Source organism: Sciurus vulgaris (genome assembly GCF_902686455.1).
Source record: "Sciurus vulgaris genome assembly, chromosome: 15".
Classification (NCBI taxonomy): Eukaryota; Metazoa; Chordata; class Mammalia; order Rodentia; family Sciuridae; genus Sciurus; species Sciurus vulgaris.
In genome coordinates this window covers 15,509,865-15,524,567 of record NC_136476.1, presented here as the reverse complement: position 1 = coordinate 15,524,567, position 14,703 = coordinate 15,509,865, and the positions used below count along the sequence as shown (strand labels likewise).

The window sequence follows — 14,703 nt, the reverse complement described above, 5'->3', positions numbered from 1 at the left end:
TTATTTTGAGAGAGTCTAGCTAAATTGCCCAGGCTGACCTTGGACTTGCCACATCCTCCCAAGTTGCTGGGATTAGACATCTTTCCATGATAAACTAGTAAGAAACGCATTGATTATGACTACATGGTAGGGTATATAGATAAAAATATAAAATCATTATTTAAAATAATTAAGCTATGTACTTTAAGATTTTTTTTGTTTGTGGGTTGATGAGTACTAGGGATTGAACCCAGGAGTGCTTTACCACTAAGCTACACCTGCAGCCATTTTTATTTTTTATTTGGAGACAGGGTGTAAGTGAATTGTTGAGGCTGGTCTCAGACTTGCCATCCTCCTGCCTGAGCTTCCTGAGTTGCTGGGATTACAGGTGTAGGCACCACACTTGGCTTCTATAACTTATTTTTTTAAATTTATTTTTATTGTAAACAAACGGGGTACATCTTGTTTCTCTGTACACGAAATAGAGGCATACCATTTGTGTAATCATACATTTACATAGGGTAATGGTATTTGATTCATTCTGTTGTTTTTTCTATAACTTATTTTTAAAACAAAATCACTTGGTCTTGCAACTCTATTCTTGCAGGTGGAAGATCATATACTCAAAGACCACAGTATTTATTGCAAGGTTTTATATTTCTTGGAAAGAGACCAGTTTTGCGCCTTGTATTTAAAAATGTTTATCATTGTGGTACAGATCTTAAACTAACAAAAAAGTCTTTTCTTCATTGGAACAGCAAGCACCAATGAATCTTATAAGAGTAAATTATCCACACTTTCCACAAAGTAGCTACCAAATTACAGCAGTAATATCTATTTGAATATTAATTAATTTGATTCGACAAATATATAATGGGCACTTGTCCTGTGTGGGTATTGAGTTTAGGCACAGTGAACAAAACAGGCTAGAATATCTGTCCTGCTGACTCCTGCATTTATGTGTGGGATAACAGTTACTGGGTTTTTTTTGTTTGCTCATTTAATAGGATATAAGAATACTTTAGGAAAGTTTATGTTTTTCCATTTAATATTTACTTAGAAACGATGATGAAATTTATGAGCCTTTAAGTAAAAACATCATTTTAAAAAACGTTATCTCACTCTTGGGCAAAGTTCAATTAGCAAGTCAGTTTTGTTCATGGTCAATACTAGTTATTCAGTACACACTGCAGAGAGAGAGTTCAAAAGGCAAATATGAGATACTTAAAGTGGCTGCTGTATCTTCATCATTTTTCCCCAAAGTTTCTTTCTCTCCCTCTCTCTTTTTTATTCTGAAAGTTATTCTCTATTCCTTCTTATACAGACTTGAGAACAAATGACCTTGTAATAAGCATTTAATAGTAATTAATATTTGTACAGTGCTCTTAGTTCACAAACATTTTTCACACATAATTTCATTTGAAATATCCATCCATCGACACTATTCCCATTTTGCAATTGAGGACATTAAGGTTCAGACATGTCACACAACTAACAAGAGGCCCAGCTGTTTTTTTTTTTTTTGTATCCATATCTCCAGAACTTACCCTGTTGGAAGGAGATGGGGGTGGCACATTCCTGTAATCACAGCTACTGGGGAAGCTGAAGCAGGAAAATCTCAAGCAACTTCATGGGAACTTGTCTCAAAATAAAATAAAAGGGACTGGGGATATAGCTCAGTGCTTGCTAGCATGCAATGCCCTGGATTCAATCACCAGTACTGAAAAAAAATAAAATAAAATAAAAACAAATAAACAACAAAAAAAATTTCCTCCTGGCTGCTTCTCCCCTTCTCTTCAGAAAATGGAAACATCACCCAATTTTGATGCGTTAGCTGTCTATAGGCATGCACAGGACATTTATTATTAAAAGATATGAGCAAACTTTAAAATGTTTCCTTTTTAAATTTGTGTAAATTCCTGAACCTTAGAGTCAAAAGGTTATTAATATTAATCACTAACACCACTGGTATAAATTATACCCAAAGTCTACTTCCTGTTTGTCATCGCTTACTATAAAAACACTTCCATATGAGAAACACAAGCATGGGAATTTCTTTCGGATATTCTAAAGGAAAGCTATGTTTAGATATAAGAACTTTCAACACTGTTTCTGGTTAAATCTCTATTTAGAGTAAGAGATATCAGTATGAAACATGATAGCAGATAACAGATCTGAAAGCCAAGAGGAACACTGGTCCTCCATTAAAATCAAATATTGAGCAAACTCTACTCCAAAAGACTAAAAATGGCCAGATTTAGGAAAAGAGAGCAAGGAAATCTCAGAGCTTGTTCAGGATGGGAGGCAAAGCTGGGTCTTCACCCACCACGGCAGGGGGCCCTGTGCCTTTGAGTAACTAATTCACATTTTTGTCATTCTGAATGACTGTGATATATATTCTGGCGCCTGAAGGTGACCACTGAAGTAATGCCCAAGGTGGACATTGGTTGGTCTTTCAGCCTGTGCAAGGAGATACCAGACTGAGGAGAAGAAAGTAAAAGAGAAAGAAGAAAGAGCTCTTCTTTCTTCTTCACGGGGCTCTAGTACACATAGCTCTCATGAACTCCAACTGTGCCTATATCTCCCAGCCTTAGGCTAAGAGGAGATGGGACTAAATTTCTGTGCCCATGTCCTTCTTACATTCTGTCGAACTCTTTTGTGTATCCTGGACCCACTACAAACCTTACGTGGTCCAGGACAAGAATACAAAATCTACAAGCCTTACATTTAAGTATTTAAAATTTGCAGATCAAGTGAATAACCGATAAATGGTGTACTTTGACAAATATGCATTTATAAAAAAGACTTGGTGGGTCAAATTTGAATTTAAAATTATTGGACTACCCAAAGTTTCATTTTGGAACAAGGGGGCACAGAGGGAGCTGAGCCCTGGCCCTCCAGGGCTACCCTTCTCTTCCCACCTCTGAGCACTTTGCCACAAAGAAACCAATGTGGGGCGCGATGCAAGTGGAATCTGTACCATGCAAGCAGCAGGTCCTTGGTTCCTGTATGGTTAGAGGTTTTCATACCAGTGGGGCAGTCTCCTGTCCAAAGACAGATTTGAGACGGGCTCTGCAGAGGCATCAAGATCTTTGGTTAAGGTGCCGGACGTGGTGGTACTTGTCTCTAATCCCAGTGACTCAGGAGGCTGAGGCAGGAGGATTACAAGTCTGAGGCCAATCATAGCAACTTGGTGAAGCCCTGTTTCAAAATAAAAGATAAAAAATGTTGAGGATGTAGAGCATCACTGGGTTCAAGCCCCAATGTGCACAGAAAAGATAATTGATGAAGACTGGGAGGAGATCGCTGGATTCTAGATGGACACATCCCTTTGGCCCCATGGATTCCTAGCTCCATAAGGAGGGCTGTGTCTTGGGGAGAGCCCAAGAAGAATTCTCTAGGTTTTATGTCCCAGGACAAGGGACCCTCTTTTCCTGAGGCTAAAAGTGATACTGCTATGTCCTAGTACCTGCTCAGTTTTCTAATCACGTGAAATGCATAGAATTTTCTCTTTTAAATTGTCTTAGAGGCAGGAGCTACCCAAAATGTGCTACCATGCACGTGTTACTTATTCTGCTGCTTTCAGGTGGGCTGTGCTAATAAAGCACTTACTAAATAAAATCCAATTCCCAGCATTCTGTGAGGTCAGACATCGACTAATAAAACTACTTTTTATTGTCATTGCTTTTTCCTGGAACAACCATTCAGTCTTAGTTCATTTTCACTCATGATAACTGGCTTGCTTTCTCTCATCTCATTTTGAAACCTTTGGACTTGCTTAGTCATTGGATTAATGTAAAATTAATTGTGTAGCTTCTTGGCTTGCTTCTGTAACACACGGCTTATTGTTTTTAGACATTTTCAGGTTATAATTATGTAAAAACACACTGAGAAATAGCAGTGCATTTCTATTCTCCACAAGAGTTTATGCTTTAAGCTGTTTAGAACAGAACTTCTTGGTGTGTGGGTCAAAATATTTATTCCTTTCAGGCCTTGGGCAGCGGATGAAGCCTGGGTTGGTGAGAGCTTGGTGCCATCAAATTCTTCCCTTGGCATTCTCTAAATATGCCCTGGAGTTAAAGAGGTTAAGGAGCTTTGCAAAAGTCGTCTTTTTTTGGATGTGTCCAGTGATCCATGTGATCAGGGCCACTGTAAATTACTAACATGAGCTATATTGCTATTTCCTCCAATTCAGCAGCTTGCTCACTCACCTCAGTCTTCTGTAAATGCCTTCCTTTCCTCCTTTCAGTTTTTCTGGGTTTTACCTCTCCTGCAACGCTCGCCTAATTCATTCACTCATCAAACATTTACAAAGTCCTCCGTCCCAGGATCAAAGCCACATTCTCCATGAAGCTGTGAGGCCATCCTCGACATGTCTGGTTCACTGTGGACTTTCTCTCCATGGTTGGAATTCATAATGTCTTTCATTCCCACTATTTATTTATGCTCATTGCCTTGTTATTTCAGTTCTGTTTTCATACATATATAGATAAGTCTTCTTGATGAGGTTATAAGATCCTTAAAAACCTGGGCGTGGTGGTGTACCTGTTGTCCCAGGTACTGGGGAGACTGAGGCAGGAGGATGGCTTGAACCCAGGAGTTCCAGGTCAGCTGGGTAATACAGTAAGACCCTGTCTCTTAAAAAAGATCCTCAACAGAAAATGCTGCTTCTTCTTACATCTTGGTATTTCTCACTCCACCTACTGAAGCGCATTTCGCATCTATATAAAATCTGTTGACTAATTGATCGTGACTGATAAATGTCACTGAGCACAGTGTGTGGGAGCAGACTGGACTGGTCTGAACCCTGCCAGTGGGGCCTGATGGTTGTGTGATTTTGACCTATGGATGTAACTGCTTCCTCACCTGTAAAGTAGTGATCAGAAGGTATCTCCCTCATGGGATTGTTTGAGGATGAAATGAGATAATGAGATAATACTGAAAAAACCTAGAAGAGTTAGAATTCTAGAGAATGTTAAATGATAATTACAATAAGCATAACATACCATGCATGGTGATAAACCCTTTATATATTATTGATTTAACTCATTACAATCCTACAGGATAAGAATAGAACCAACCTAGGTGTCCTTCAACAGATGAATGGATAAGGAAAATGTGATATATATATATATATATATATTATATATATATACACATATATATATATATGATGGAATATTATTTAACTTTAAAGAAGAATGAAATTATGGCATTTACTGGTAAATGGATGGAGCTGGAGAATATCATGCTAAGCGAAATAAGCCAAACACAAAAAAACAAAGGTGAATGTTTTCTCTGATATGCAAATGCAGATTCACAATAAGTGTGGGGGGGCACTAGGGAAGAATAGAGTTACTTTAGATTAAGTAGAGGGGAGTGAAGGGAGGGGTAGGAAGGATAGTAGAGTGAAACAGACATGATTACCTCATGTACATGTGTGATCCTACAATATGTACAATCAGAAAAATGAGAAATTATACTCCATTTATGTATGATTTTTCAAAATGTATAAATGCATTCTGCTGCCACAAATTAGAACAAATTTTTAAAAAGAACTATTAGTACACCTATTTTATCATAGGCAAAGTGAAGCTTAAGGAAGATAGGTGCTAAGCCTAATCTCACAGAACAGGATTTACGCTCATGCAATCTGACTGTAGAGCACATCTCCTTAGCTAGTGCAGGATGCCAAGAACAGCATCAGGAACTAATGGCCTTGTTCCCTTCAAGGTACCTATTGAAGATGTTGGGAAAATATGAAGGTTTGTGTGGAAAGTGGAATTGAAGTCATATACGTCTGAAAATGTGAATGACCTAGGAGGGAGGATTGCCGGAAGTCAATGTGAACGAGCTTTTCGGCTAAACCGGGAGTGGAGAGGTGTGGCATTCCCTGATGCCTGATTTGAGAGACAAATGTAGGGGACAGAGCATGACACTTGGTTCTGCACTGTCCACGGTTGCAGAAAGACAATGAAGCAGCTGTTTACGTAAACAGCTTGGGACACAGAGGTTTACATAGACTGGCCAGAGGCCCAGTGACTGGAAGGGACACAGGGGTCAGGGGTGTCCCCCCATTATTGGTGTTAGGGGCTGCTGCCCTGTAGGGCCTGCAGTGGTAGCTGGCCTCACCCTAAGATGGCGCCGAGAAGCCCAACTGCAAAGAAAAGCAACTTTAAGGAAGTGCTTTCTATTGGCTGACTGAGCTCCTCCGCGTCCATGCTTAGCTCGTGATCAGTACATGTCCTCATTACCCACCATTAAGTGTCCACGAACCAAACGCCTGACCCATTAGATGATTGGCTGTTACATTCCATAAAGCTGCATACTTTTCGCGCTGGGGAGTAGGAGCAGCTGCATAGCAAGAAGAAGAAGAAGAAGAACCAGGCACTCGGCTCAGAAGCTCTCCCATAAAAATAAAGACCTTAAAACTCCATCTGAGAGCCGAGTCTTCATTGTGCTCGCTGGACAAGACAATGTGGGTCCAGCTGTATTATAGTGCTGGCTCCAAAGAGGGCTGCTCCACCTGGGTGTCCCTGACAGGAGGCCCAGCATCCTGGACATGGACATTGCTGTGCTCACTGAGGATTCAGGCATGAGTGGTAGTATGGAAGGACCCCAGAGTGGTTTCCTAGGCAGAGCAGAAGTGGAAAAATTTGAGAGCCCAGAGTCCTTGAAAGATATTCTCTGGAATTCATATTAAGCCTTTGTCCTCATATGCTGATGCAATGCAGGACAGTGAAATCCAGGTTACCTTGGGTCATAGACTGAATTGTGCCCCTCCCACGTATCGTTTCTCAAAGTCCCAACTCCGAGTACTTCAGAAGGTGGAGATAAGGACATTAAAGAACTGATTAAGTTAAGACGAGGCTGTTAGGGTGGGACCTGATCCAATATGACAGGTGTCCTTGTAAGAAGACACTAGGACACACGTGTAAAGAGGGGAGGCCATGTGAAGAGGTAGCAAGGGAGGGGCTATTTGCAAGTCAAGGACACAGGCATCAGAGGTTGCCAGCTCTGCTGGCTCCTTGAACTTGGTTTCCAGTCTCCAAATCTGTGAGAAAAGAAATTTGTAGCGTATGAGCCTGTGAGGTTTGTTACGGAGGCCGCAGCTGAGGAGCATACTCTGCTTAAGAAGACGCATGTGGTACTGCAGAATGGCGAGGCCCAGGGCAAGCAGGTCTGGACCCAGTCTGACTCCCGCTGTTCGTATATGAGTCAGGTAGTGGCCCTCGCTCTACACAGCTAGAAACCAAAGTCCAGAGAAGAGAAGTAACTTGCCAAGGCCAACCAGCTCCTAAGTGGACTCAGTGCAGGTCTTGGTGAGTCCTGAATTCATGCTCCACGTGGCACTGCCTGCCATCTCCCACACTATCCACAGTTGCTGTGTTTTATGCCACCGTCTGGTGAGTGTGTGTTTGTCACTGAGTGATTAGCAGGACAGGCACATCTCATATTGTTCAGTGAATACAAAGAAAACTGGTTCCTCATTTCTGAGTTGATCACGATTGACTGAGAGGTGGCAAAAAAATCCTGAAATGTGTGCTAGCAAAGAAATATTGATTCCTTCAGAACATTTTTAAAAATAATTCCAAATAACTGTAGCTCCATGCTTTAAAATGACCTTAGGAAAATTATTTAGAGTGGGCTCCCAGGAAGGAAATATATGTAGGCTGGTTCCTGAGTGTGTGCATATTGGGCAAGCGGCAAAGATGAAGGATATGAGGCAGAGGAGACAGGGACTTCTCTACCCTTGTTAAGTCAAAGACTATGTCTTTATTGCCATTATGTCCCCAAGGGTCTTACGAGCCTTGGAATATATGACTTTTCAATGTAGACTTATTTGACCAACTGAGCAAATGAACAAATAAATGAATTCAATCCTCTAATGAGGAAAAACAAAAAACAAAAATCTTTGGCCTTTAATGACCTAAATTCATCAAAGAATTTTGTACTTTTTCTAATTTGCTTTGTGTTTCATTGAATCAAATGAGATGCAATTTGGAAGGAAGTGAAGATTGAACTGAGGAATTAAGCCACAGACTGCACCAAAAAAAAAAAAAGGTTCTCATGTGCACATTTAATAGTATTAACGAGAACGTGTCTTATTGTCACCCTTCCCAGCCACCAGGCCCATGCAAGTCAGCTCAACTGCACTGCCTCAGGTGAGCTAGATAGACACAGTACCTATATTTACTTATTTATTTTAAAGTTAAAAATCCCTTAATTTTTTATTCCTGGTACCACTACCACAATTTACAGGGCAATATACCTGATGTAATGAAAAGAAAAAGCAAAGTTACAACAGGTAAAAGACCTCAGGAAACTATGGAACCAAACTAGATGCCCTTCAAAGGATGAATGGATAAAGAAAATGTGATATATATATACACACACGATGGAATATTACTCAGCTTTAAAAAAGAATGAAATTATGGCATTTGCTTGTAAATGGATGGAGTTGGAGAATATCATGCTAAGTGAAATAAGCCAAACCCCCAAAACTAAAGTCAAATGTTTTCTCTGATATGCAGAAGCCAATTCACAATAAGGGGGGGAATAGGAAAGAATAGTTACTTTAGATTAGGTGAAGGGGAGTGAAGGGAGGTGAAGGGGTATAGGGAAGGAATGATAGTAGAGACATTACTACCATTACTACCTCATGTACATGTATGACTGCATGACTAATGTGATCCTGCAATATGTATAATTAGAAAAATGAGAGATTACACTCTATGTTTGATCTATTAAACTGTATAAATACATTCTACTGTCATGTGCAACTAATTAGAACAAATAAAATTTTTAAAGTTTTTAAAAAGCTCTCAGGAATGTACATCTAATTGACACTACAATGCATTAATCAATAGCTGCACCTTATGCAAACCGAACAAGAAGAACTGACAGTCCTGAATAAGAAGAGTTTTGTGTTTAAGCTGCAGTAACTTTTCTGACTATGGATCATCTTTCCTTCTGTGGCAGATTTTTACAGTTCCTCTAATGCATTTGGGATGACTCTCAAAGTAACCTGCAGCTTTCCTGACAACTCCTTGCTCTCTCCTGCTAAGAACTGTAGTTTTTTTCTGCTGTTTTGAAAACCTTCTGCTACCATATCCACCACTTCCACCACCATATCCTTAACCACCACCATAGGGACTTCCAGAGCTTCTTCCACCCTTTGTGGGTTCATATTTGTTTGCTGTTTTCCACTATAATTTCCAAAATCATTATAGTTTCCATCACTGCCATAGTTATCACCACCAAAATTTCCTCCTTCATTGTACACATCGTATCCTCCTCCTCCACCCCCTATCCACCACCTTGGCTTCCATATCCTGGCCCACCACCATAGCCTCCTCTACTACTATAACCAGGACCACCCCATAGTTGCCACCATCACCTCCAAATCCATTATATCTGCCATCACCCCCTGCATAACTACCTCTGCTTCCACCACATGCACCTTTATTTTATTTACTTATTTTTTTTTTTTTATGTGGTGCTGAGGTTCAAACCTAGTGCCTCACATGTGATAGGCAAGTGTTCTACCACTGAGCTACAACCCCAGCCCCAGGCCTGTGTTCTTGGCTTCTCTCTGGGAACTAGAAAGGCTGATGTCTGAGAAGATGAATACATCTAGGAAACTTCAGCAGAAGTAATACAAATCTTGTAAACCAAACAGATCTTTCTTTTCATGTTGATAATGTCTAAGAACAGTCTTGTCTATTATTTTAATTAAGCTAATAATAATTATCTTCTAAAAGTATTGCAAAAAGCCCCCCATTCTTACCACTTCCTCCACCAAGAAAAGTGACTAGTAAGATTAGAAACAAACAAAACAAAAAAAGATGCCCTGAAAATCTTCAGGCATGCTTCTAAAACAGTAATTTAAATTGGCATAGTGGTGCATGCCTGTAATCCCACTGACTTGGGAGGCTGAGGCAGGAGGATTGTAAGTTTGAGGCCAGTCTCAGCAATTTAGCAAGTTGCTTCAGCATTAAGTAACTTAGTGAGATCCTGTCTCAAAATTAAAAATAAAAAGGACTGGGGATGTGGCTCAGTGGTAAAGTCCCCAAGGTTCAACCAGTACTTGGATTTAGTACCTTTTACTATAATAACATGCAAAAATCTCTGAGCAATCTACTTAGATTTTGATACAGTCTTGCAGAAGAAAGGGAAGTATAACTTCACTTGACCTTGGTTTATTATAATTATGGGTTAGTGTGACATCCATATTATCTTTTTTCTCTTAGATGTTATTATCAATCCCTATAAAGAATATGATAAATTTTGAGTAATTCTTTGTCTTGATATCCCCCAAACATTCCTTGGGGTAGAGAGGTTTTTAGTAACCCAGTAATTTTAATAAATAGTTTTTCATTTTCTTTTCAATAAACTCATCAAGTTATTAATTTCTCACTGCATCTGGAGAAACATTAAGGGGCTTTCAATTACAATGGATGCTTCTATTTGATTTGCAAATGGAACATAGATCTATCCTGTTCCCTGCTATTATTGTAAACACAGCTTTGAGTCTGAACAACCCGATGCTGATTAGAGGTTTTCAGTATTAAGCATTGGTCTCCGCTCTGAAGTTTAACAAATAACACAATACATAATTCTCTGGCACGTCCAGCCCTTTCATGTCACACAGTGGAAGCTCCCTCTTCTCACGTGACAAGCAAACTAAATACATACTATAATCAACGAAACAGGCTATGATTAACTTTGCACAGAGGTGTCCCAAATGCCTCCAAATGCCACACAGTTTCTTCAATAAAAATATGGCAAGTCATACTTGTCTAAAGAAGAGAAAATTCCAATTAAGAGCATCTGATGTTCCTTATCTTTTTTAGATGACGGGGAATCGAATCATTAAAAGTTCTGGTCACAGTGATGTCTCCTGAATTATTTTCACTTGTTTCTGTTCCACAAAGAAAGCATTTGTGAGGGGCTGGCTTTTATAATGCGGTTGAGACCATTTAGTTAATTAATTAATCGAGCAATAATGCAGAGAGCCCGCCCATTTCTTTTGTTCTGGAATGTGGCACAGTCCAGCCACTCCCTTGAGATCAGAGGATGCAACCGTTATTCCTTGTTTCTTGAGCAGATGCTGGTAGTCCTCCCAAATAAATGGAGGAAAGATTGTGGGGTTTTTTGTTGTTTTTCTTTTGTTTTGTTTTTGTTTTTTATTCCTGTGTTGGGAAAATAATCAGCAGAACAGAAGTTCACCTTTGCAATTCCCATGGCACATTCTTTGTTGGGACAGGATCCTCAGGTTCTTGGAAGATAATCCTGCGATTCCCTTTGTGCATCTCCACAAACTTGGTTACATGTGCTCTTGGTCTACAGTAGATGTTCCCTTGTCAAGAGTAGGGCTGGAACAGCATCCTGGCTGCCTCCTGAGAGAGCAATTTTCAATCACTTGGTGCCCCTATGTACCAAGGTGCTTCTCCTAGGTGTTGGTAATATGCAGAGCACTTAGACCATTTGAGTGAAAAAACAACTGTTCTGTGTTACTCCAACTCCCAACTACTTCACCTTAGGGTCAATATTCTCATTTTAGCCCAAGCAAGGTGATGGTGGTTACCTTCTGTCAAAAATATTTCTCTCTCTCAGAAAACTTAATCAGATGGGTTAAGAAAGTGATGAAGTATACAGAGGGTTCCCACACAAGGAGAATTACTCCACCCCTCAAAATAGGGAATGAAGAATTAATATGTCTAGGACATGATCAGATTAATTGAATTCTAAAACCTTCAATAATTTCAGGTGGTATACAGCACTCAGAATTCTTTCCAGGACCAAAAGATGTATTTCTCTAGCTGTTTCTGGGAGGAATTTCACTGAAGGTCCTCAAAGCTGTCCCCAAATCACACTCCTTCCTGGGATGGTCAGCATCCAGGGATTGGCCCATGCAGAGTTTAAAGGTCCAGCTCAGAATGACTCAGAAAGTCATGCTGGCTTCCCTGCTTCCTATGGAGTCACCTCTGACCCGGATTTGGAACACTTCACTGCCTCTTTCCAGGTAACTCTGCTTTCTTTCCTTCCCTTTCACATATTTTGATCCTGAGAACACACCCTAATATATCATTTGCATGCTGCTCTTCCTCTCTGTGTCTGCTTCCCTAGGAACCCAACAGGTAATATCTGGCATCTTCTTTTCTTTAGCTTCTACTTACCATTGCTTTCTTGTAATTGGGATTATCCAGTGGAGAGCATACTTATTATAAGTACATTTTTTGCCTCATGGAATTTCTGCAGGTGTAAATGCTACCTGCTTAGTAGTCTATGTCTCACAGGATATCCAATGCCCTGGAGTTTAATATATGCAATTGAATGTAAAAAGTTCCACAGTGTGATGTGGTAGTGGAAGTGGAGAATGCGTAGGTTTTTCACATTAAGTGATATTTATTTGAGGCTAACAAACAACTTCAGAGAATTGCAAGAGAGTTAAGTTGGCATAAGCCTAGCATTATGCACAGGTAGCTGTGTTAAATACTGTAAAGTGCATGTATTTTGTTTTTCTTCAGGTGTATTGGAGACTGGGAAACTGACACTTTATAAATCAGTAAAGTGGTTTGTTGATTTTAGAGTTCTTTAACTCAAGACATTTTTGAAAAGTGTCTTCAGATTATCGGATTTTTTTACTTTGTATATAGGTTTTTATTCATTTAGATTTTTAATTCCTGCTGAACCAATCCAAAGTTAGAATTGATCGAGAAAACTAACTAGCAAGTAATGTATTGTCACATAAATAGACTTAGGAATACAGTGAACCACAGTCAGTTGGGGAAACTCTACCCCTTAACATCTAGAAGTGATAGGCTCAAACCCCGCATTCATGACTTCTGAGAGTCTCAGGCATTCCTCCACAATTCTGTGCATTGCCTGAGGTTGTATATTCCCATGGTCACCTCTACCACCAAGCTCCTGTTTTGCTGAATGTGTTGAATTTAGGAATCATCATTTCCTAGTTTTGTTCCTTGTTAATACAAGGTAGAACCCAGTTGTTATTATTTGGATTTGGAATATCCCTTAGAGGCTCATGTGCTGAAGACTTGATCCCCCTGCAGCAATGTGTGTAGGTGGGGCTCTTGGGAAGTGATTACATCATAAGGGCTCTGATCTCATCAGTGGATTAGTCCACTGATGGATTCATAATTTGATGGCATTGCGGGGAGGTGCTGGAAATTGCAGGAGATGGAGCCTAGCTGGAGGAAGCTGGTCACTGGAAGGATGCCTTGGAAGAGTGTGTCTTTTCCCTGGCCCCTTCCTCACACTATCTCTGCTTCCTGGTCACTGTGAGGCAAGCAGCTTTCCTTTACCACCCTCTTCCGCCATGATATTCTGCCTTACCACAGGCCAGAACGAGTGGACTCATACCACAGGCCAGAACGTATGGAGTTAGATGAATGTGGTCTGAAACCATGAGCCAAAATAAATCTTTCCTCCTCCAAGTTGTTTTCTCAGATATTTTGTCATAGCAAGGGAAAGCTGACTAACACACCAGTCTTTCTTTCTGCCTCCCTCCCTCTTCCTTCTTTCCTCCTTTCCTTCTCTCTCTCTCTCTCTCTCTCTCTCTCTCCCCCCCCCTCACACACACACACACACACACACACACACACACAATCATGCAAGGCATTCTTGCACATGACTGACTTTTCAGAGTTTTGGAAAGGTAAAAGTTATTTTACATAAAATGCAAAAAACATGAGTACAATATCCATCATTCTTGTCCTTAAAAAAGGAATCTTTCAGTCTTTTTCTGTGATAATTTCAGCTCCTACCTCCTTCTCTTCATTTCCCCCTCTCTTGTTTGCACACTCTCTTCTAAAAGAAGAAAAAAAATTCCTCTGATTCTTTTCCCCCCACATTTTATTGGTGGATTATAGTTGTACATATTGATGGAATTTGTTTACATATTCATACACACACACAATACACAATATAACAACATAATTTGGCCATCACTTAGCCTTTCACTCTTCCCTTCTGGGACCCTTTTCTCTACTTATCTCCCTTTAATTTTCATGAGATCCACCCTCATCTTTCTTTCCCTTTTTTCTCTCTACCTTCTGCATATGGCAGAAAACAGTTAACTCTTAACATTCTGAGTTTAACTTATTTTGCTTAACATAATGGTCTCAGTTCCATCCATTCTTCTGCAAATGACATAATTTCATTTATCTTTATGGCTAAGTAAAACTCCATTGTGGATATACACCACATTTTCTTGACACCTAGGCTGGTTTCATAATTTGGCTATTGTGAATTGTGCTGTTATAAACATGGACATGCATGCATCACTGTAGTAAGATGCCTTTAATTCTTTAGGGTAAATACTGAGGAGTGGTATAGCTGGTCATATTGGTTCCATGCCTAGTCTTTTGAGGAACCTCCATACTGATTCCCGTAGCAGTTGAACTAATTTATACTCCCAACAGTGTAAAAGTGTTCCTTTTTCTCCACTTTCTCTCCAGCATTTATTCTTGATGACTGCCAATCTGACTGGTGTGAGATGAAACCTCCCTGTCGTTTTGATTTGCATTTCCCTAATTGCCAATGATGTTGAACATTTTTTTTCATGTATTTGTTGGCCATTTGTATTTCTTATTTTGAGAAGTGTCTGTTTAGTTCATTTGTCCATTTATTAATTGGGCTATTTGATTTTTCAGTGTCAAGTTTTTTTTAAGTTCCTTATATATTCTAGATATTAATCTT

General features: G+C 39.8%; 1 protein-coding gene across 4 annotated transcripts in view; it reads left to right on the top strand.

Annotated features, from left to right (window-relative positions):
• Positions 1-14,703, top strand: part of GDA (guanine deaminase) — a 166,007-nt gene that overhangs the window by 129,643 nt on the left and 21,661 nt on the right. The window contains exons 15-16 of one of the 4 annotated variants that reach the window (XM_079112041.1): positions 8,104-8,144; positions 11,752-11,819. The exons of the other annotated variants lie outside the window; for them this stretch is intronic. Of the exons in view, the coding sequence (XP_078968167.1) occupies positions 8,104-8,144; positions 11,752-11,804 (94 nt within the window). The 3' untranslated portion in view covers positions 11,805-11,819. Of the gene's footprint in view, positions 1-8,103; positions 8,145-11,751; positions 11,820-14,703 lie in introns of those variants that run through there. 4 annotated transcript variants of the gene reach the window in all.